This window comes from Tachysurus vachellii, chromosome 18 (assembly GCF_030014155.1).
Source record: "Tachysurus vachellii isolate PV-2020 chromosome 18, HZAU_Pvac_v1, whole genome shotgun sequence".
Classification (NCBI taxonomy): domain Eukaryota; kingdom Metazoa; phylum Chordata; class Actinopteri; order Siluriformes; family Bagridae; genus Tachysurus; species Tachysurus vachellii.
In genome coordinates this window covers 6,309,413-6,334,092 of record NC_083477.1, presented here as the reverse complement: position 1 = coordinate 6,334,092, position 24,680 = coordinate 6,309,413, and the positions used below count along the sequence as shown (strand labels likewise).

The 24,680-nt window shown below is 36.6% G+C and overlaps 2 protein-coding genes and 1 long non-coding RNA gene across 6 annotated transcripts in view; 1 reads left to right on the top strand and 2 right to left on the bottom strand.

Moving 5' to 3' along the window:
* Nucleotides 1-1,906: 1,906 nt before the first annotated feature.
* On the bottom strand, nt 1,907-5,455 carry arl5c (ADP-ribosylation factor-like 5C). The gene is made up of 6 exons (XM_060892974.1): nt 5,098-5,455; nt 3,912-3,972; nt 3,606-3,753; nt 3,411-3,494; nt 2,807-2,958; nt 1,907-2,537 (listed from the first exon to the last, which is right to left on the bottom strand). Exons 1-6 carry the CDS (start codon nt 5,141-5,143, stop codon nt 2,489-2,491), a joined length of 540 nt encoding a protein of 179 aa, XP_060748957.1. The 5' UTR covers nt 5,144-5,455; the 3' UTR covers nt 1,907-2,488.
* A 3,550-nt stretch (nt 5,456-9,005) lies between these two features.
* cacnb1 (calcium channel, voltage-dependent, beta 1 subunit) overlaps nt 9,006-24,680 on the bottom strand; it is a 33,056-nt gene continuing 17,381 nt past the window's right edge. For 2 of the 4 annotated variants that reach the window (XM_060892442.1, XM_060892444.1), the window contains 12 exons: nt 21,038-21,157; nt 20,406-20,528; nt 18,955-19,091; nt 18,708-18,775; nt 18,083-18,219; nt 16,640-16,720; nt 16,318-16,376; nt 16,061-16,170; nt 14,208-14,359; nt 13,982-14,077; nt 13,709-13,894; nt 9,006-11,541 (listed from right to left, as the gene is read on the bottom strand). In XM_060892442.1, coding sequence (XP_060748425.1) covers nt 11,068-11,541; nt 13,709-13,894; nt 13,982-14,077; nt 14,208-14,359; nt 16,061-16,170; nt 16,318-16,376; nt 16,640-16,720; nt 18,083-18,219; nt 18,708-18,775; nt 18,955-19,091; nt 20,406-20,528; nt 21,038-21,157 — 1,743 coding nt within the window. In that variant the 3' untranslated portion in view covers nt 9,006-11,067. Of the gene's footprint in view, nt 13,895-13,981; nt 14,078-14,207; nt 14,360-16,060; nt 16,171-16,317; nt 16,377-16,639; nt 16,721-17,740; nt 17,770-18,082; nt 18,220-18,707; nt 18,776-18,954; nt 19,092-20,405; nt 20,529-21,037; nt 21,158-24,680 lie in introns of all 4 variants that reach the window. The other 2 variants (XM_060892443.1, XM_060892445.1) reach the window with 2 other exon arrangements.
* LOC132861084 (uncharacterized) lies at nt 12,173-23,830 on the top strand. Its single transcript, XR_009649892.1, has 4 exons — nt 12,173-12,240; nt 21,089-21,200; nt 21,648-21,710; nt 23,731-23,830. It is a non-coding gene; the product is annotated as an uncharacterized LOC132861084 (long non-coding RNA).

The following is a 24,680-nucleotide window of genomic DNA, read 5'->3' as shown; positions in this document are numbered from 1 at the left end:
TTAAATTAGTCAAGTGTTTAATTAAAGTCTCGGTCTGATAGAGTTGAATATGCACATAAGTAGATTTGACTGGATCACCTTAAGTGTAAGTTCAATATTTTAAGTTTGGCTAAAAAAGGGGATGTGGTGGATTTGGTTCGACACTCTGTATTCGATTAAGTTGACTTGTGTGTCGGACCGATGTTCTATTGATTGCTTATGCCTGGCAGTTGTGGAAGTCAGCAAAGAAAGCACACGGCTCAAAAGCACATGTCTCGTGTCGTTCATTAAAATATACATACAGTATACAACACTTGCTAATGTTATGAACATCTGCTTCTCTTTTTCTACCCATTCCCAAGGCATCCAGAGATTGTACCAGCTCCAGTTGTGTTCTGTGCCATGAAGATTTTGGACCTTCATTGAGATTAGGCTAACCCTGTGAGGATCCTGAAGCATCTAAAGATGTACCAGCTTCAGTTGTGTTCTGTGTCATGAAGATTTTGGACCTTCATTGAGATGAGGCCAACCCTGTGAGGATCCTGAGGCATCTAAAGATGTACCAGCTTCAGTTGGATTCCACTTCATGAAGTATTCAAACATTCTAAGAGGAGATGCGAACAACATGTTTTTTGAGGACAACAACCTCCTAATTAATACACAGTTGTCGGACTGTATATTTATAATCACACCCTCCAGTGTCACCAAAATAACGATGAGGTTCCCCCTTGAGTCTGGTTCCTCTCAAGGTTTCTTTTTCATCCAATGGAGTTTTTCCTTGCCAGCGTCACCTCAGTCACCTCAGGCTTGTTCATTGGGGATAAATACAAACATAAATATAAATATAAGTGTAATAAGTGTTTTTATATTAATCTTTTTAGATTTTTTTTGTATTATGTTTATGTTCTGTAAAGCTGCTTTGAGACAATGTCTCAAATTGTTAAGTGCTATAGTGCTATACAAATAAATCTGAATTGAACTTAATAATAATAATAATAATAATAATAATAATAATAATAATAATAATAATAATAATCAGGCAATTTGGCAGATGCCCTTATCCATAACGAACAACAACAATAATAGGTTTGATAATAACAAGTCTGTGTCTTTGTCAGGCTTCGTGACACCGCCCTTTCCTTGATTATTTACCCATAAACTCAAAATAATTTAAAGTCTAAAATTATGTTGTGACTATTTTTTTCCTCTCACATTAATCACTTTTATACTTTAAAAATCCTCTTGATATGAGCCATGTATCATCGCCGGCTAACGTTAGCTCAGCTACACGCGTTAGCTTTCGGCTAGCTCTGTTAGCTAAACTACACGCCAGATCTGATCCTCTTTTTATCCTAGAAACACACAAAATAAGTAGTAAGTAAGCTTTTCCTACAGTGAGCAGCGTCACGATCAGCAGCTTGAAGATCTCTCACTTCTTCGTCGTCGTCGTCGCTTCTGGATTCAATCCTCACTATCGCTTTTCCCGTATTTATACATGTACAAAGGTCTAGAACGTTTTAAGAAGACGCGGTACATTTAAAAAAAAACAGCGCGAGCTTCATATTTTGCATATTTATATGTTAGCATTAATGTATCATGACACTATTGTATCATGAATGTGTTTAAATAATATGCTTTTGATAATAAAGGATTAAAAAAATAAGCTGTCCAGTAGAGGGTAGAGGGCAGTAGTTAGCCGCCGTTGATATGTATACAGACACGTCAACGCGTCCGCCATATTGGAAAGGGCAGTCTTACAGAATCTGATAAAAATGCATTGTTATTGCCTACCTTGCAGATGGCTATGTCAAATTATTTGCCAGATACATTACAGCTCATCATTTGGAACATACCTGAAAGTCTTTGTATGACTAATTCCTCTAGTTTACCAGTAAAACACTTCTTTGAAATTAAACCATTTAGACTGTTTATTTCGCAAACTTTATTTGTACAAAAAACAACCAAAAAATATAATATGATTAAGCAGCTTTCAATTTCAAAATGTCAATACTTGTTTATTGGAATTAGGTCCATCAAACACAAGTAACATCCTATTAAATATCTGAAGTAATGCTTGAAGCATAAAAACTGAGCACCAACATCCATAAGAATTTATCACCAAATACTATTGGGCTGTGCTTGGGCAGTGGTCCGTACTCTCAAGTAGTGTAGTTGTGCCACAGGCCAAAATTCACAGTTCTTTCGGATTTCATAAAATCAGTGCAAATTCTCTCACACTGGACAACACAATCTGTTTGTAATGTTAACAATGTGACCTCTAAAATGAAGACATAACTTGCACACATGTACATGTCAGTATAAAGACATATATGTCGCTTGTCCAGGGTTCAATCCACCTGTAGTTGAAGTTGTATGGTATGTCCAGGTGGTTAAGTTTGAATAGGGCTCTGAATAAGCCGCAACATCAACTCTGAGAGTTTGCTGACACTGTAGGCACATATGGGACAGAAACTCTGGCCCTGCAGAGTTACTATGAACTTCTTCCGGCCTAATTTGCTACAACCCGGGAACGCATCCAGTCCAGACTAGCTGGTAAACTAGAGAGGGGAGAAAAAACATTCAAGAAATTAGATGCCATACCATAGAAATAGAATCTAGGATAATAGGAAGATAGGATCTAGAATAGATACTAACCACACTGAAAATACTGAAATACATGCATAATGATGTTAAAAACCACTTCAATAACTGCCTGTCTTTACTCAAAGTCACGGTTATTTGCACTGATCTTACATCAATACCACTGACCAAAAAATAAATAAACAAAAAAATAAAAAAATAAAAAAATAAAAACACACACACTTACCCCTCTCCAGTTAAGGCACAGCAGGCCTGGACATGCCAGGAGTGAGCTGTGAGAGAACTGAGAGTAAGACTCTGGGAAATCTCTGCTGCTGTCATGCTGTTCTTCATGTCCTGCTTATTGGCTAACACCAGCACTGAAGCATTCTGCAGATCCTGGATTGGGAGTTTATATTTAATTTATATATTGGCAGTTAATCATGTCATGGCAACAGCACATCAATGCCATGAAGAAAATAGTGTAAATTAATCAGAGGTGGGTAGTAACGAATTACATTTTTTGGGTAACTTGTACTTTTTGAGTATAATTAAAGATGCGTACGTTTACTCTTACTTTTAGCGGATTTTTAGCGGAAAAACTTTACTTTTACTTCGCCTGATTTTAGTTTGAAATCAGGGTTTGTGCTTCATATCAATCAGATGAGAAGTAACTAGTAACTAACTACTTGAGTAGTTTTTTCATCGGATACTTTTTACTCTTACTCAAGTAACTATTAAGATTGTTACTTTTACTCTTACTCGAGTAAATATTTCCATAAGTACTTGTACTTTTACTTGAGTACAGATTTTGGATACTCTACACACCTCTGAAATTAATATCTGCTCACCTCATGCGCAAGCATTCTATGTAGTTCCTCTTTTGTAAGAGTCAAACGCTCCCGATCTGTGCTATCTACTACCAGAATCACAATCTGCAAGTTGGAAAAAGAGTGTAAGTCAATCACTTAGTTTTAGCCAAGCAAGAATTAAAAGGACTGATACATCTGTCCGTCTGTCTGCATGTCTGTCTGTCGATCACTTACCTCTGTATTGCAGTAATACGTGTTCCAGCTGGCTCGAAGAGTCTCCTGTCCCCCAATGTCCCAAACAAGGAAGCGTGTTTTCTTGACAGAAATTTCCTCCACATTACTGCCAATAGTAGGAGAGGTATGGACAGCTTCTTTAGTCAAACTAAAATGAGAGAGAGAAAGAGAGAGAGAAACATTTATACATACATTACATAAATCACCTAAATATTGTAGCTCTAAAACAATAGACCATTAAAACAAAGCTCTCTAAGTCATTTTGACTAAAATCTGAATATTTATTTATTGATAAAAAACACTTACAACTGGTAGAGAATCGTAGTCTTTCCTGCATTATCCAAGCCCACAATGATCACCTTGTGATCTGGAAGATATTACATTTACAGTTTACATTTATAGCATTTTGGCTAAAATGTATATCAATATGAATACTGAGCAATCAAAAGTCAAGGGCCTTTCTTATCCTGAGTTTCTAAAACCCACAACCTTCTGGTTGGTAGTCCTACACATTAGCCACTACGCTACCACATGGTTAATGTTTTGATCTCAATATTATGAATACAACTCACCATAGTTATGGTGAACGGCATAAACCTATGACTTAGTTTTTAGTTAGTTTGACTTAAACAGTAAACTATCATGCAGTTTCAATGTGACATTGTTATGTAGATAAAAAAACAATAACTTATGTAAGTGACTTGATTATCTGGGTTACACAGGTGAAGAGAACAGAACATCTTATCTGGGTTGCACAGGTGAATACAACAGAAAAATACCCTGTACTGATAATTGTGTATGACAGAACATTGCGATTGAGAAATGCCAAATAATTTTTACTGACAATGATTTACTAAAGTCTCCTGGTAGAGTTAAGGAGATTCAATTTAACTGGAAATTCCTCTGTCAACTTTATCCTTGAGCTCTAAACTTTAAAAATAGTTCAAGAACTAGTAGGAAATTGTCCTATAAATAAAAAAAAAAATACAATGATAATGACTACCACAACAACTATAAGTTTATTTAAAAAAAAAACAAACAAACAAAAAACTAGTTTATTGCAATGATGATGCCAAAAGCAGTATTTAATCAGTTTATTTAGTTTAACTTCTTGCAGCCATGGAGGGCTTTTAATTGTACTGACTGTATAGGCTCATTGTTTAAATATTTACTAATATGAATTAAATTAAATATGTAATTAAATACATAATAAAATTAAATTAAATATTAAATATTTTCAATTCCTGAAATCTAGTTGACTTATTTCTTCAAAATGAAACCAAATTATTTAATTCCTAAGAGCAGTCATCATATAGTTAGTTCAATTTTAGGATTAAATAAGAAGCACTTGGTAATGGTGGGTTGTCATCTACACTACTAGATGAAAAACAAACAAACAAACAAACAAACAAACAAGGGGACCCCTTAGCAGTGCTTCACAGACCTCAATCTAAGAGCCACCAGATTAAAAACAAACATTTAAAAGCCTTACCTCTGTCTCCGAACACAGCCATCAGCTTGGCAAAAAGAAGTCCCATTTTCTTGACAAAATTGTGAATCAAAATTGTGAATCACGATTCAGTTCCAATTTAAAACTTAGAGCTCTTTTGTCTAAATATCCTTCTTGTTAATAAATTCTTCAAGTCTGTTCGACGTCTGTTTCGATACAGACGCTGGTATGTTTCCCTGCGCTTCCAGGTCCAGTGTGATTAAACACACGAAAGCAAAACCAACATGTTACGTGGGTTTTGGTTTTGGTGACGAGAGACTCACCGATTTTCTACTGATTCATGAAGAATTCTTTCCATTTCTGTTGGGCGGGGGGCAAACTTGACGCACAACGTGACGCAGCGCACAGGATACGTAAAAACATCACGTCCGATTGGGCCATCTATGGAAATGACGCCCTGACTTCAAAGGGGAAAAAATCTACTTCCATTTATGGGCGGAGCGCCGGATGTTGATTATAAATTGTATGGGTTTTTTTGCGCACGTGAGGGGAATTCACGAGGAACTGAGAGTACAGAATAATCTAAAGTGAAAGAAGCATGTCCTGGGATTCCCGGTACTCTTAAAGAGTCAGGCATACATTTCACAGAATTCCCCATAAACACATTATGTTTATGATCACATCACCAAGGGCCTGTTTCAGAAAGCAGGTTAAGTGAAAACTCTGAGTATGTTAACACTGAAATGAGGGAAACTCATGAGGGTTTTCCGTTTCAGAAAGGGAGGTAAGCTAACAAAATAAAATTCTGTTCTTCCGGTTTCACCTCTGATATTATAACAGTTGGGAATTTACTCTAAAATAGTTCTTAACTAACTACAAATTACATCTTCAACCAGTCTGATTAGATTCATGTAATAATTACTATCTCTAGAAAGTATTGGTCTACTTATTAATTTGGTCTACTTACTTATTAATTACTTTCTATATCCCAAATCAACATCAACCACTTAAACAATAAGGAGAGACAAGAAATGAACAATATACAATTGCATGAATTATCCTTGAATTGAACAAATTAAAACATATAAACTTAGAACAAATTTCTTGTTTTATACAGCAGTGTTGCTATTTTTTTTTTTTTTTTTTTTTTAAATACGTGTTAAAATTCTCCATATGCTTGCATAAGCACTTCTGGTTCTGCTGGTGAGAAATATGCAGACTTTTCTTTTGTCTGACGCTTTTGCCATAGTGAATCGTTATATCTGCGATCCATTGATAATGGCTTTTTATAGTTGTGGTGCTCGCGCTTAACTGTTTTTGATGGGACGTGGTAGCCTAGTGGTTAAGGTGTTGGACTACTAATCAGAAGGTGATGAGTTTGAATCTCTGGTCAACCAAGCTGCCACTGTTGGGCCCCTGAGCAAGGCCCTCAACCCTCCACTTGTATAAATTGAAATAAATATGTCACTCTGGATGAGGGTGTCTGCTAAATGTTTGAGTTTACTGGTTCAGTTGAGATGACGAGTTTGATGTTCCTGTATCTGAAATGCTTGAGTTCTCACATGTCAGATGACTGCAATAGTCATCTTTTGACATACATTAAAGACATTCGGCCAATTCTGCCTTTAGTTGATTGTGATTACAGTAAATCCCCATTCCCATTTATTTTGTTATAGACTTGGCACACTTGCTGACTAATGAAACATTATTCCATTGTAAATTACATCGAGTTCTTGTCTTTAATTTTGGGTGTTATGTACCTGCTTAACCACAATGGTTATTCTGGGTGTGACAAATATAGGGGAGTGGAAAAACAAGATGACGTTCCTTGAAACAAATGTCAAACTACGAACTGATGCAGATTTTGATGCATTGCTTGATGATGAATGTCCTTTAAGTGGCATAGCTAAAATGTTTTCAATGTTCTATTAAACTATATGCACAATAACAATAATTGTTGTCAGAAAAAAACTGGCTGAACTAGAGTTTGAAGTGAAAGTACTCTGTTTGGAGGTACAGGGTTTCATAAGATGTTAGCTACAAGTTGCTCCACATTACCTCTATCACTTCCTGATAAAGAATTGGACGAGTTAGACAAAGCTAAGCGGGTGATATTTTTGTAACCTGCCAAACCCTTCAGTTATGCGCTTGTGGGAGAAGCATGCATTAGAAGGATGCTGGCCTGTGCTCTAACCATTGAGCTGGCCTCTCAGATCAGATGAACTGGGCAAACTGAAGAAACTGAAAGATGTGCATCAACAAAAAATGTGCATGTTTTGTCAGTTTTCGTCAGTGGAAAATTGAGAAATTTGGATTTCTCTTCTGTCCATTTACTTTCCATTTTGTTAATTTATCCATTTTACACTTCAAATATTTTTGAAAGCATTCTTAGATTACATCATTTGCAACACCCCTGTATACATAAAAACAGAATAATGCAAAAGCTTTAGGTATATTTGATACAAACATTTCTCTGCAACTGACACAGCCCATACACCGTGTGAAAACCACAACAACACACACACACACACACACACACACACACACACACACACACACACACACACACACACACACACACACACATAAACAAAACATGTAAACCTCAGACAGACAAATAAGACAGGTTCAAAACAGCACTGTGACGCAATGCTTCACCACTGTGTTGCCCCTGTTTAATCTGTATGGTTTACTAGAGACTGTTGTGGTTAACACTACATGTATGAACACTTGATGTAAAAATTTTTACATGTCAACATCACTGTACTAAATGTTCACTTTCACTAGTCTGAAAGATAATTGCTTCGCCTTTAAATGTGCTATTAAATCCTCTTTACATTAAATTGTTTTTGTGCCTAATCAGCACATGTGCTTTCTTATTGCATAAGTGAACCTCAAAACATTCCTGACTTGAGTCATTATGCAAAAACAAGATACAAAATGTTCAATAGACTTGACCGCACACAGTTTAAAAGTGACTGTGTATGTTTGTGGAAAAAAAGACAAAGATTATGCAGATAACAATCCCAGCCTCAGCATGTGTAATCACCCACGTCTGCTGTTTAAGCTGAGTCATGGAAAAGGTTTAAAATGATATCAATCATAATAGATTTTTTGTTTTGTTTACTGTTATGTCAGTGTATTACACTTTAACTGATCTCGTCTTGGTCTTGATTTCTTGTCATTCCACTTTATTTCATTCAAAAATTTTTATTGTCCACAATTGTTAACAAGATCTAAATTTTTAGATGATTTGGAGAAATCAAACCTAGATATATGACTATAAATGTATATAAACCTATATAAGATTATAAACACCTTTCCAGGATCCTTTACAGGATCTATGACAGGAGTAACAACAGGTAATTTATTATTTATTACAGCTATAAAGCTTTTCATTCTAAGCTTTCCACTGTGGGAACACCTTAGATCCAAGCTGACATTATAAATAGGCTTGTTGTACATTAGCTGTTTTAGTTTAACCCCAGTTGATCGGCAGACAAAAGGGCAAATAACTATAAAATCTTAAAAATAAATTAATTTTGTTAAGTTTGGGTTACGATTTTCACTACTTTACCTAAATAAAAACTTAGAAGATCCCAGACAGAATGCTTATACTTCATGGACACATGAGAACCACTGATCCAAGGTGTGAGCCTGTAACCTGGGAATGACTGTGTGAATTCACACATTCAGCAAGTTGACTTCAAAACACAAAGAATTGCTTCTTCTCCCTTTTCACACCAATCTATGCCTATTCTGGTTTTCAGTTGAGAGTACTTTTGTTCTTCTCTACAGGACTTTACACTTGTTTGTTCTCACCACCATGGTAACAGGACATGTTTTGTTTTGTTTAAATGAACCGTCTACTGTATGAGTCCCTTTAAACTTGTCCCCTCTACTTCCTCTCCATTACATATTAGACTCAATGAAACATTTCAAACGTAGAATTGAGTTCTGATTGAAATTTTTAATTAAAATACAGATTTACCCACAGATTAAAAACAGAAGGCAAAAAAGCAAAAAGGAGCTACAATCTTGCACCAAAGATTACATGATTATGTTTTGTCATATATTAACAATTGCAATAACGCAACAATAACATTCATTATTAAGCTATTTTCTGGTACAGTTTCTGAATTTCATCATTAGCATGATGTCCTTTTGCAACATGAATAAAAACAGGCTCATCAAAGATATTCACTGACACTCTTCCTGCACATTAAAAGCTGCTTGAGAGTCCCCCTTTACATATACACAGACTCATGCATGTGCTCAGACAGACAGATAGAAACACACACACACACACACACACACACACACACACACACACACACACACACACACACCCAAACCCTTTTCCTTTTTTTTTTTTTAAATGCCCACAAAGATAGTGACATAAAAGGCAGAAGCAGGAGAAAAAGGCAGTATAAGGTTTACCGTGTTTGTTTACACCTGTGTGTATGTGTTTTTGCCTGTGCATTTCTTTGTAAAATAAGCGTGATCAATCAGTCAGATTCTTAAAGCAACAAAAATAACGGTAGACAAAGAAAAAGGGTGACACTTCTATAGCACATCCACACAACAAAAACATGTGTGGCACAGAGTTAAGACAACCCACAATTTGTCGTGGGTGTAACTTTGTGAAATTTTCTGGCACTTATCATTTGTTATGTGATTGGCATGTATATGAGACAGCTTTTCGTTCCCACAGCAGTAATGCATCAGAAAAACTTTGATGAACACAGGAGTCAGGACAATGCCACATAAGAAATTCTACATGGCAAATATCAGAGTCTCCTTTTTTAGCCATTGATGGAGGTCTCAAAGTGCTTTAGACAATGAATTACCAACTCATGTCATGGAGGCTCATCACTCTTCAATGTTTCCCTACTGCTTACAACAAATAATCCAGAAAGGAGGTTGTGAGAAGGGAAACTTGAAATTGTTTAGGCAGCAAACCTCCAAGACCAAAGCGGGAAAAAACCCTGTTTTAGACCTTTGTTTTTAGTTGTTTAAGGTCATTCTCATTTGAAGGTAGGGAAAAAATCACATCACGTTTAATAAAGCGGATTTATAATTTAGTTTTCTTGCATAATAATACCTGTTATCACAAATAAGTTAACATTGGTCGGCTTTATTAATGTGTCAGCCACATTACTGAAACTGTTCGTACCACAAACGTGAGTTTTAGAACAGGTTACTGTACAGGCTGGAAAAACACGTAGCAGCAATAAAGCTATATCAGGCAAATGATGTAATACAGTTTCTAGCATTATAAGCATAATAAATAATATCTAAAGTAATAGAGAAAGTATATACATGAAGAATATTGGCAGTTCTTTGAAGAGAATTTTAGACTGGGAAATCCTGGCCTTTGTTAACTGGTGATACATTTCCTGAATCCATGGACATGGTATATCTGAAGGTTAAAAGTGTAACAATTGTTACTTTTAATCTTTAATTTATATAATACAGTTCCATAATAATTGTTTTGTATTGTATCCAGTCTAAGGAACGAAAGAGATTTGAGGCCCAGAATATTCTAACTGGGGATAAAGAGGCCCAGATTAAGACAGTAATAGGACATGTTACATACACCCATGCACTCACTCGCTCTCACTTCCACTCATACATACACACAAGTTTGTGGTTATATATTTTCTTAGTTTTACTGCATTGCCATTGGAAAAAGGAATTATCATTATAGTGATAAGGGTTCATGCAAGACAGCACAAAGAAAACAAGAAACAAAAATAAAATGGAAACAAACATGTCTTTGCTTCTCCCTCACCCTGAAAAAAGTTTAGCTAAATGAAATATGAGTGTAAGCTTGGTTGGCATAATGCGCATGATGGAAAATGAACTGTACAGCATTTGCCTGTGATGGTTTTTATGGATTGTAAACATATCCAGCTTTAGACATAAACAATTGTCAACCTAAATTTCAATCCCACTAAATCCTTCATGTAATATCCGTGTCTTCCCTGTCCTCCTCTCTGGGTATTGGCTCTAGCGGATGTACACGTCTCTGTTCCACTCCTCCTGGTTTTGGTTGCGGCCTACCATGGTCTCACCAGCCTCTACATCTTGACAGTAGCGCTCCCTCAGGTGGGCCCGCCCACGATGATGTTGATTGGTCATTGGAGGTGCAAGGTTGAGGTTCTCCTGATCTGGTTCTGCCCCCTCATCCTCCCAGGATGCCTGCCGTGGAGCATGGTGGGCAGGGTTTAACCGGCTGCGACAGGATTCTGGCTCCTCGTATGGATCCGTTTCCATGTCATCTGTGTAGGCCGAGTCACGACTGCCCTGTGTTTCCGAATCGAACGTGTCCTGTCGTGATAAGCCACGCCCCCCGGACTGTAACTGACTGCGTGAAGTGCGCAGTGGCTGCTTTCCACCCATCTCGGTATGATAGTCCTGGGGGCAGGCCCGTTCCACGACAGGCCCCTCTCTCTTTGGCTCACTGTGCACAAGAAAAGGCCCCTGTGCCAAGCAACGCCCCCAAATCACACAATCCAGGCCAATCAGCATGCAGAAACAAACAAAGCAGAGCAAGCAAGAAGTTAGTACAAGAATTAGAATTTGAGATCAAATGTCAAATATATTAAAACACCACATTCCCACCATACACTAGCATGCTTTTATGCTTTATTTGTCCAATGACACTAAAGAGCCATTTACAGAAAAAATATGTCCTCAGGTCCCCAGTGAAATATAACATACAATCATTAGTTGGCCTTCTTTATACGGGTTGATCGTGGGGAATTGAATAAGGCCATTAAATGTGTATTTTTAAGCAGCAGGAATGAACAAAGTATTCATAGTGCATTAAAGGGGCTCTTTGTATGATTAGCCATTCCTTCATGTAAAGAATTGTTTGCACCTAAAATATCAGGCCTTTGTTTAGTAACATGTGTAACAAATCACTACCTTATCTGAAATATTTCACACATTTGGTATGAGCGTCTGGATTATAAAGGATTTTGTATTGTTGCTTTAGCAGCAGGATTACAGCATTTGTAGTAACAACATTTAAAGCATCCTATTTAATAGAAGTACTTCAACCACAAACAAAACTTGTATTTAAAAAAAAGATTATTTTTATTTTTTTTAGGAAGTAAATTACCTGGGCAGTGACTCTGACTTCATCAGGTACCAAATGGATAACAAAAACTACTTAATGTAAGTTTGATATATCTTATATATGTTTATATCAGTTATTTATACTGTAAATCAATAAAAAAAGTTAAGCAGAATAGTCTCTCCCTGTTGTTGTACACTAACATTTTGTTTTGGTTAAGTACATATTGTTTAACTGCCAGTCTCAATGTTAGAAACGTGACATGCTCATGCACCTAATATGACTAGAATAACCTAGAGAAAATCATTGGTCTTACCAGACTTATATTGAAATATAGAAAGAAGAAATATAGCTAAATTAAAATTAATTAATTACTTAATTATGTTAAAAAATAATTATAACATTATTGGATAAGCTGCCAAGTTCATAAATGACACATTTGACTAATCTGAAATAGCTCCCTGTTTGAAATATAGTGTCATTTAAACGGTGTAAAAGGCATCAAGTAGTGCACTATTTTGGTAATAGGGATTCATTTAGGATTCAGCCATAATAAGATGCATGGACACAGAAAGACATAATGTCATTACTGTCCCCTTGTGGCCAGCATTTGTGAAACATGATTGGCCTGGAAAGAGAATTTCACCTTTCGGCTTTTTAGTTTTTTCCCCTTATACTGTACATGTTCTATACATGTTAGGAGTTAATATCAGGGTCTGCATATTTACATGATCTCTTGTGAAAGTGTGTATTTGCGTTCTCAAAGTATTTGTGTATGACTTTCTAATTTAAACCAAGATTGTTTGATAGTGATGTGTTGGTGCTAGATGTATATGATCACATCTAACATCCTTTATCAGAGGATTCACATATCTTGCTGCCATGACGACAGCTCTCCTGTCTCCTTGACAACTGTTAAGGTGGAGACTGGGCACAGGGCTTTGTTCAAACTGCAGTCAAAACACACACATGGCGATTTAACTTAGCAACATTGTCATCCACATGCAGATAAGACTGAAAACATGGTGTTAATTAGGTAAAGAGATAAGCATGTTTTGTAAGGCTGAAGCTATGGCAACTTGGATAGGGGCAGGGATCGAGTCCATGTTTCCCAGGCGGCAAAAGAACATTGGACAGTGGTTGGGAGGGGCAGAGAGATGAGAATTTATTGTTGTGGGCATATTTGCATGTATTTGGGGTACAGAATGGGCAATAAATGCATACTGATTGTAGGACTACATAGTAGTTCAGTGTTTTTGTGTGGGGGGTATGTGCATATTCGAGCGATATATGTCAATAAGATCCTGTGAGATTCATATGAAGGAAGCACAGATAATTACGATTGCACTTATAGATTCCTATCTGTTGAGCAGCTATCTGTACTTTGATCAGTGTGTACTTTTCTTCATGCCACTGAGGAAGAGACTGCTTCTCCGACCTCTCCTCACAGCTGTGTATTAAGCCCCACAACCCTTATTAAAAGGCATGTTCCTCCTCTTGGCCCTCCTTCTCAGGGTTAGAGCCATCCAGGAGCTCCAGGTTACGGCGGAGCGAGGTGAGCACCTGTACCTGCAGGTTGGAGACAGGCTCAGGTGAAGCAGCAAGTGCTGCGGTGGCCATAGTGCGGTTCAACAGTGGGTTTGGGGGATTGCTGCTTGGGGGGTGTGTAGCCTTCCAGTATGCCTCCAAATAATCCGCCAGGTGTTCACATGCATCCTCCAGCTGGTTTTCATCTAATATGATGTCAAACAGCTCCTAAGTGGAAAAAATATATTTTGTGAGAAGTAGAAACAAACAAATTGAAAGATGCATATTAAAAAAAAGACAGATAGAAATACTCACAGGGGGACATTGTGCTAGTTTGTCTGCTGCCACCATCTGAACATTGAGATGTTTGGCCTGAGATTTACCTCTGGACTTTATCAGCCTTTGCAGTACCTTAAAAAGAAAAAGCATGTACATAAAAGACAAGGAGAGAAAGGTGCATAGATAATGAAACATAAAAATGTGTACCAGTAAGATACAATTTTTGTTTGTGTTTGAATGTAGCTGAGAGAAATGTGAGTACCTTTGGAGAAGCAATCTTAATGTAAACTATTATAGGAGCCAGTGATGTTTTGGCAAGTTGAGATGGATGGTTAATAGTGTCGGCATCCAGAGCCACCAGCTGCAAGGTTCGAGCCAACTCAAAGATTCTCTCTATTTCACTCTGCACCTCGGCTAAGAGAGAGAAGGAGATTTTTAAAAATGCACATTCACACGCAGATCAACACACACCCACAACCCTACAAACACCTGTTAATCAAACAAAACATTTTAGTGGGAAAATATGGTAGTTGGTAGAGAAATATATCAAATATTTTCTACCCATACATTCAGAAACTGAAAAGTAGTGCCATGTTAGTATCATGCACATGAAGGTTATTATGGCTGTTAGATCAAAGGCCCCAGATGCTGTCCTCGGCAACACACAACACTGCTACACCTGTTCTTACATCCAAAACAACCAAGCCATATATATGTATGTGTGTGTGTGTGTGTGTGTGTGTGTGTGTGTGTGTGTGTGTGTGTGTGAGAGAGAGAGAGTGTGCGTGAGAGTGAGTGTGAGTGTGTGAGAGACCTATGAATGTGTTGCCTAGTGTTGGGCTACCAATCGTTTTACAATTGCTCAGTTGTATAAATATGAGATAATCTTAGTCGCTCTAGATAAGGGTGTCTGCTAAATGCTGTAAATGTAATGTAAATGTTGCCTGTTTACCATTTAAGAACAGAAATCTACAAAAGAGCCAAGCCACTAAAAACTCATGGAAAGTAAACAAAAAAATGCATACTCTATATTTCCAAAGTATTACAAACACATCCAGTGTGTGTTATTTAGGGTCCATATTGTGGAAATTCCCTCTCAGTTCAATACAATCAATATATAAAAACAGCCCTTTCCTTTTTCGATTAAGTGTGATGATCACTATAATAAACTTGTTATATATGAAGTTGGTCATTGTAATAAAGTAGATGTACATTTCAGTGTCCAAAAAGCAAAATGTAGTGTCAAGATTTCTTTAAAAGGTTTATATATTGGACCAATAGCAGTACCATAATTGTCCACTTTTTTTATACAGTACATCCTAACATTAAAATGGATATTTCTTATAATTCTGCCGACATAAAGAAAAGAAAAACAACAAACAATTTAAAGTTTTGTAGCATAATATACTATATGGTGCTATATATATATATATATATATATATATATATATATATATATATAAACTATATATAGTTTTAAATGATAAAAAAAAATAAAAAATACAAACAGCTAATTGGAGAAAAGGAAAAGTGTTTGATGAGGTTATTTAAAAATGTTTCCCGTATTTAAAACCCACACAAATATTATTAAAGGATGTCTAGGAGCAAAATAAAATGCAAAAAAGGTATACAATATGGACCCTTTACTTTTTTCACTCTCAGGTTAAGCATGCAGTAGACAGTATCCGAGCCTCAAATACAGTATAAGAGTAAATTGTTAAGTGATGTGGATGGGCAAAGGACGAAGTCAGAGGAAAGGTGAAAGAGATGAGAAGATACGTACCCAGTACGTCTGAAGTGAAGAGAGAAGGAAGGAGAAAGGGGTAGAGTGTGTGACGGAAAAAGAGACGTGCATGGAGAGAGCCAGAAAGATAGAATGAAAAGAAAGAAGAAGCCAATCAGGCACAATAGCTCACAGGGAAATGTTTCAGAGAATGTTTAGGACACATTGATAGAATGTAAACAGAGCAACCATGATACAGTCTGAAAACCATGAAAATGCTTTAAGTGAAAATAAACATAGAATTGAGACATTAACCGATTTTGCTGTCAGATGTTATGTGTGTGTGTGTGTGTGTGTGTGTGTGTCTGTGTGTGTGTGTTTGATTATTGTACCCAAACTGGATCTGGTGCTGGAACGCTCAATGATGGTGTGTTTGCTGGGATTGTTCAGGACAGAACGCTTGGCAAGTGAGATATCTGCTGTGACCCTCGTGATAGATATCCTGCAATACACAACAGCTAATAGTATAATTTATAGTATAATAGTCTAATAGAGTATTGTTTCATAAGATGTATAAAGTATCAAGTTATTTATAAGGCATGCCATCACTTTCTTAATATTCATGTTATCCAAAAACTTTGGCACTTACCTGCCCTCAAACTTGTGTTTCAGGAAGTCAAACAGAGCTTTCTGCATCATGTCAGTTACCTGAAATTGATTACACAAAAAATAAACAGAAAATAGTAGACAGGAGGAAATCCTTCCTCTGTCACATCTTAAGAGCAGCAATCTCCAACACGTATCAAGTGTTTCTGCTTTGTGGCCTGATTATTTGGAAACATTTAATTTTACCTACTAATTTTAGAGAAAGTGACAATGACAATGTCTTGTGACACTGACAAAAAACATTAATTTTTAATGGAGCTGTATGAGCTATAGCACCTTGGGGGCTGAATGCTGTGAGTCCTTACCTCATAGCCTTTGAGTGATGGCCCGACTAGTATGATGGGTCTCATAGAAGGTACTACATCATAAGGAGGAACATGTTCCATCTGATGGATTACACACACCCACACACACGCACACACACACAGCACACACCATTTAGGATTTATTATGATTTGGTGAATTAGGGCAGCCGCATATACAGTAGGAAGTTCCGTAATCAAATTAGTAGTTGAATGTGAAAATTACTTTTAATTTCTAGAAAATCAAAGTTTCAAGGAACAACCAGCTGTCTAGCAATCCTTTACAAAATATGTTGTGAGTCAAGTTCATTTGTTCAACGTGGCTAAAACATTCTTTCTATTAATAGCATTGTTCCTGCTACTGAAATACACCCATAGAGTTTACAATAAACCCCTCCCACTTCAGATACATAACAATCTTGTTTCAAATTTGGGTTCTTTTACATATGTTAAATTTTTTAAACTGGATTATTTCCTGTTTCCTCAGAACATTTTTTTTAATTTACTAGTTAAAAGACAGACAACAATTGTGCTCGGATACATTTGTTTTTCAGAGAAAGTTTTTTTTTTTTATGAGAAATCAAAAGGAAACATTTTAATGTGCACATACAGTACAGTATGCACATAAATTCATTTAAAAATGTAAAACAGGGTCTAAAATGACCAAGAAGCAAGCCACAACAGGGCTAAAATTACAGTATAACATTGTCATGTTATACCATACAGTATATACATAATTTTCATAATGGGTTAGCATACCAGTTAAAATGATTAATTTGTCTCAGATTTATCACAATCATTGCAGTGACAACTTACAAGTTTTTTCACAGAAATCCTGTATAACTAAATATTTGACAAGGCTGTACAGAATTTAAACACTTTTTTGCCGCTTACTATTTTTTAAATATTCACACCTAATTTTAGAAAATCTGAAAGTTGTAACACTTGCTTTGTCCAAAATGGTAAGTCACCATAATGGAGAATGGGAGTTCAAGTCAACAAATACATAAAGCTCCAAAACCTTTGCTACAACAGGAAAATAAAGCACACGGGGTTATAAGAAATGGGGCGGAAATGTTAAAGTTAATTGCTCTGATGACTCACCGACTTCTGTTTCTGTTTAGCTGGGCCACCTAGCATTCCATAAACACCAAGAGAGAACGTGCAAACACAAACAAAGAAATAAAGAGAAGCACAATGCAGGTGATGCTATTGACAAGCTGTTAATACATCCAGAGAATTTAAATCAGGTATTCAGATTTGTGTTAGAATTTTAGATCATGCTTGCATGTCCAAAACCTGGGACACAAAGAAGTGATAAGAAACAGGAAATGTGAAAATCTTGCAAAGGAGATATTTGGTTAGAAGAGACTTCAGGGTATTAGCTTGAAATGGTGAGTGGTATTTCCTGATGCACTCTGGCTTGAGAACTATCACTATGGTTACCTTCTTAAAGAAAGGCAGACGAGGTATATTGCCCTGAGGGGAGGTGACACTGCTGGCCACGCCCTTACGATCCCGGGCATCAATATGCTCCACCTCCTCAACATCCGATGTATCATCATAAAGTGCTGACATATCAGCTATACAGGGGGCCGAAACAATTGGAAGGCGAAGGAGATTTGGTAAAAAGGTGGAGAAAAAGAGACAGAGAAAGACAGGAAGGCAGAAATCATATCAGAGACAGAACAAAAGTGATGGTAGAAGGAGAGAAAACAGAAACGTAATGTACACTAAGTGAAGATTATGAGATAATAAAAAACATAGATGAAAACAGAGATTAAAGAAGAATAAAGAGTTACAAATCGAATTACCGTATAAAAAGGTATGACAAAATGTACAACTTAAAAGAGGTGTATCTGGAGAGAACATAATGTGTGAAATGGGAAATAGGGTAGGATGTAGGCAGATGATAAGATAATAAAGTAGGGCACAGTGGGCTATACAAAAGTCAGAACCCCAAAGATCGCCTTGAATATTTGTTTGCAAGGTAAAACTGATCCTGGGGGTAGGAAAGAAATGTACCAGCACAGAAGCCTAAACTGCGATTTCATTTCCTGTTTGAGCATACCTGTTCCAGGTGGAGTGGGCCTACGAGTTCCTGAGGCAACATCCAAACTGGAGCTCCCACCAGACTTACTGATAGAAGAATGAAATGCATTAGTTAAAAACAGTGACTGTGATGAAAGACATTTCATATTTTTATTAAAGGCTTATCTATGCTGTGCCTGTGAAATGTTGACTAATAAAATCCAGTATGAATGAAAGTAGCTGGCTACTATGTGGGGATGAGATTGTTTCCTGGTTGTCATGTATACCTGGAGCTTAAGCGGTTCTGTCTACTCCTCTGCTCCTGTAGCTGACGAGTGCTCTCCAGCTTGACTGGACTGGGGATGAAACCCACCTCACATCCTTCCTTCACCAAACGTCCTATCCACCAGTTATTATTATATTTCTGTCAGTAGAAACACACACACACACACACACACACACACACACACACACACACACACACACACACACACACACACATTACTTTTATCCCCTCTGATCAGACTTACGTATATGCAGACACTATTCAGTTCTCACTGAAAGAGAAAATTTTGGAATCAAATGTAGCTCACAATATTTTTGCTATATTGTGTTGTCCATAGCAGGGAACTATGCTAAGGGGAAAATAGGCATGTAACAACTCAGTACTCTCAGCTGGTATGCACTGTGTCATTTTGTTTATATTCATCATTGACCTTTTGCACATTATCTCTTTAAACATGATCTAATGATCTAAACTATGGGTGATCGAGCTTTTTCTTCTTTGGCTCCCAAACTGTGGAATTCCCTGCCCTCAGAGATTATGATATGCAGAATCCTTGGGTGTTTTTAAATCCCATCCTAAAACGTTTTTTAGGGTAGCTTTTATGTGAACTACTTTGTTTGTTATTTATTGGCTTTTTATTTTTGTATGGTTAGTTTTAGTGTCTGTAATATTATGTGTATCTTTTTAATTTCTTTTAATTTCATCTTTTATGTCAAGCGCTTTGAGAAACTTTTAAAGGCGCTATACAAAATAAAGTTTATTATTATTATTATTATTATTATTATTATTATTATTATTATTAATTTCCTACATTAGTGTAGTCAACCCCTTGTACTGTTTTAAAGGATTTTAAATTTAAGACTGGTAGCGTTTAAAAATCTTAACACTTGGGAAACAACCACTGAAGTATTCATATAAAATATAGTGATAATGGAGACAAAATCTTATTTGCTGTAAGTTGTTCCAATAAAATTGATAGAAAAATCTCTAATTGAAATTATAATTCTGTGCATTTTCCAAAGCTTTACGGCGCTGCCTTGCATAAGATTCATTTATAAATGGAAAAAGTGGAGCTGATTTGATTGCACGCCTAATCACACCACTTAGCAATTATTGCTGCACTATTATATTACCATGGTTACAATGGTGATGGAGATACCAACATGATGCAATGGGCTGGGTATATATCTTGTTTTTTGCATCTTGCAATGAACAAATACATTCCAGTTCATCCCAAAGACATAAATAGATGCTGGTGATGCCAATGTTTTTAAATGGAAAATCACATTCAAATCACACACCTATTCTAATTACAATTACAGGAGAACTTCATTAGAGTTGTTTTAGTATAGAAAGTGTAATTCACAAGCAACAAGCAATCAATTTGTTAAGCACTTCCATGAATTAAAGATTTACAGGACATGTCATCCCAGACGATAATCGGAAACTGACCTCTTTGATATGCAGGAAATCTTTGGCTTCAAATGAGATGGCCATGCCCTGCACTGGAACATCATCATTAGGACCCGGATTATAACCAACATTAGTCCTCACTGCAAATGCAACTGGCTTAGTCTAAGACAGAAAGTCAGAAGATAGTAATTAAAAAAAAAAGAACAAAATGTAATCGAATAAGGTTTCAAATACACATGAGTGATAACAGTGTCTAAAGATACTGCACAAATTCCAAATTATTTCCTTTATAAAATAATAGTCTGGATACTACAGACCTTTCTAACTAAATCATAATATTCAAGGACAACATAAAGGTGAATGAGGTTAAACATGAGCTGAGATATTTTGTAGTATCTCTGTAAATGATTTGCTTTACTACTGAAAAGGTTGTTGTTGGAAAATCCACTTCACATGATTTAACAGTGAAATTGTATCAGAGGAAGACGTCAATTTAGGCAACACATGGGAATAAGATTAGTCATAGGAACATTCATCAGAGAGAGAGAGGGAGAGAGAGAGAGAGAAAGCTGGATGAGGGAAAAAAGGACAACAGGAAAGGCAGTAGATTTTTGAGAAATTAGTAAAATATGGTGGGGAATGAGAAGAAAAGAAGCAATAAGAACACATACCTTGGCTTTTTCAAGGGTTGCCAGAGCCTGTCTGTCTGCCTCTTTTCTCAGAGCCTCTGGATCCTCCTCCAGAGACACGTCAGAGTCTGAGGGACGACTGGTGTAGGAGTCCGCTGAACCCTGAGTAAGAAAAGGAGAAAGAGGAGGCGGAAGGACAGAAGAGGTACATTCAGTACTGTGCATTCAAGCAAAGTATTCAAAGTTCTTTTCTTCATATACTGCATTAAATCAACAGAAACTTCATTCAATCAGAAAACAAAACAATGCTGCCAATCATCTTACTAATCAAATAACTACAATAATTGAAGTGATCTTTTACATTATTCACTACTATCAGGAAAATGTCTTAATTTTCGATCAATAAGCTATAAAATCAATCGTTTCGCAAGTTTCCCCCACAAGATGAGCTCAGCCTTTTGCCTTGACCGCTAGCTTATATTTTACATGTAGTTCAAATGGAAGCAGCTGCAAGGCGATCAGAATGTGGGCAGTTTCAGAAAGCGCTGTCGGCGGTGTTTTTTCCCCAGAGTTAAGCCATTCTTTCAAAAGTTGAAAGAAGTTAAACTTTTCAGGAGAGCTCTGAGTTACATTAAGCTGTTTTTTTCACCAGACCAAACCGACTGCAGCTCAGGGACCAGACGGAAGAGAGTGTGGAGAGTCAGTGAGAAAATTAGTAAGTAAATATTATCAGAGATTATCAGAGACTTACAGTATTATAAGGCAGTTGTGAAGAAATGTTGTAAAGTAAGTATGCTTTCAAAAATATATATTTTAAATGTTTATTTTGATCAATTTATAAAATCAAATCAATATTTGGAGTGATTACACTTTGGTTTAAAAACCAGCATCGATTCTTACACTTGTACACTCTGTACATACAAAGTCAGGGATTTTGTAGAGTCAGAGTCAGGTATTATTAACCAATTATACCAAGCAGTTGCTCATCATCATCAATTATATACTGTATGTAGATTGAAACACAGTCATTAACTAAAACAGAAACAGTTGTGTAGGAGCTTAAATCTGGTTGAGGAGCAGCAAAACTCTGCTACTAAGTTGAGGTTGTGGAAGCCAGTTGATATCACAGGTCATACACCATAGCAAGACTGAGCACAGCAACAAGACACATGCAGAACATCTGCAAGCTCTCTCCCAAGCAAAGACTAGGGTTTCAATATGTGCTATTTTGAAGAAGCACAAAGAAACCGCCAATGCTGAGGACCGTAGACACAGGACCGGCCTGCAAGGAAACTTAATGCAGCCGGCTGGCCAGAGGTTCTTCATGGAAGAACTGCGACCAAAACGCCATACCTCCAAAGTGGAAAGAAGATAAAGTGACTCGACTATGCACGGAAAGCTGGTGTGCAGAAAAATGGCAGCAGGTGCTCTGGACTGATGAGTCAAAATTTTAAATACTTAGGAGGCAGTAAAATAATAAATGCTTGCAGGCAACAGTAAAGCATGGTGGAGGTGGAGTTGGAGATTTGGTCAGGATTAATGGTGTCCTCAATGCTGAGAAAAACAGGCATATACTGTACTAGACTCCAAATTTATTCTGCAGCAGGACAACAACCACAAACGTACAGCCAATCTTAATAAGAACCTGCAGCAAAGCAAAGAACACAGAGTCCTGGAAGTGATGCATTTGCTGCCAGTGAGCACTGATCTTAACATCATAAAGTGTGTCTGGGATTACACGAAGAGACAGAAGGATTTGAGGCAGCCAACATCCACAGAAGAGCTGTGGTTCGATCTCCATGATGTTGGGAACAAACTACCTGCCGAGTTTCTTCAAACACTTTGTGCAAGTGTACCTAGAAGAATTGAAGCTGTATTGCAGATAAATGGTGGTCACACCAAATATTGATTTGATTGGGATTTCTCTTCTCTTCATTTACATTTTGTTAATTGATAAAAGTAAATTATTAACACTTCTATTTCTGAAAACATTCTTACTTTTTATGGCATTTTTACACACATGCCTAAAACTGTTGTACAATACTGTATATAATCAGAGATACTTTAACTTCAACTCTACTGCAACACACACAAACACAATTATTAGCCACGTGCTTGCATGTTTTTTGGGAGATGTAAGTAAAGAAACCACAGAGAACCAAGAAAAAAGAAACTATATGTAGATGGGAAGAACGATGACAGTAACGTGAGCACAAGTTCAAATTATTTTTATTCATGATAAGTGTTGTCTAGGTAACAAAACTATCTTCAAACAGATCTAAATGAGACAAAGAGATATTAGGCTTCAGGCTATTTCTCTGCACAAAAACACCTACTTTGTGTACAGTCAGACTACATGCACACACACTCTTTCTCACATACACACACACGCACACACACACACACACACACACACACACACACACACACACACACACACACACACACACACACACACTTACAGGTTTTGTATGTAATTTCCCTTTTAATCAGTATTGAGTCAACAGACAATAATAATTAACACAAATAATTTGCATAATTAAAACATGGTCATACTTTTTTGGTACTTATCCTCTACTCCCTGTTTTCCTTCTCAGATACATACTGCTGAGCTGGTTCTAATAGTTTTCAATGCAGCAGTATAGATCATGTACTGTAGTTCATCTTTATATAAGACACCCACTCCTCTGTTTTCCCTGTTAACTTCTTTTCCCCCTTTTTTCCTCTTGCTGTAGTCAGGTGTCAGGCACGCTCTAAACCGTGGGAGGTGCAGACAGGCATGAAGATATCTGCAGAAACTGAGTGAGTGTGACTGTGTTGAGGTTTAAATAGAGGTGAGAATTCACTATGATGACATATGTCAAATGAAATGTTGTTAAATTATTCATAGCAAAAAAGAACCACACAAGCAGCACTTAATTAAGATTAAAAAAAAATATGGTAGTATATATTATCTTATTAGTGCACATATTGTTTTGAATTTCATTTAGATCATTTAGAAATCCATTGAATTTCTGGACCGTTAAAAAGGTGAAAAAAAAATCTCTTCTTCCACAAAGACATCTTATTGATTAACTAGCATTGTACCCTTGCTCATACAAATACAGCAGCTTGTTTTATACAAATGAAAATTAGGAAAATATCTTTAAGACAAGCCTGACACATGAGTCATGGTCTTCAGGGTGGGGCAGTTAGCTTGCCAATGTACAGACAGTTTTTTTTTTAAATACTTAATTAAAAATCTTAAAATGTGTACTGATAACATGTTGGCCTTAAAATCTGGAGAATTGAAGAAGTTTCAAATTAATTTATTAGTCTTTGACTGAGGAAGATCCTGTTGCTCATACAAATTCTAATTGTTCTGGAAAAACACAGTTAACTTGGGATTACTGAAAGGCCTCATGCCAATTATTCCCGCAACTGCTTAAGACGTTCCATGAATTATTGTTTTAATAAATGCAATACTTTTGTTTTTTAATAAATGCAACAGCCCTCTGGAATACTAACGGATGTCTTCTGGTATATGTGGGCAATTTGCTGTTACCTTACTGATAATGGGTCATTTGCTGACACAATCATATTAATTAATTATGCATTGTGTACACTGTTTTTTGTTTTTTTTTATTATTCAAATGCATTGTGTTATATCTATTATTATCTATTATAAGGCATTTGAATAGTTATA

Excerpts from the sequence above, each read along its gene's own strand:
- arl5c (XM_060892974.1), bottom strand. The coding sequence starts at position 5,143 with ATGGGACTTCTTTTTGCCAAGCTGATGGCTGTGTTCGGAGACAGAG. Across the intron at positions 3,973-5,097 it reads GGCTGTGTTCGGAGACAGAG|ATCACAAGGTGATCATTGTG; the intron begins GTAAGGCTTTTA and ends AATATCTTCCAG. Across the intron at positions 3,495-3,605 it reads CGTATTACTGCAATACAGAG|ATTGTGATTCTGGTAGTAGA; the intron begins GTAAGTGATCGA and ends TCCAACTTGCAG.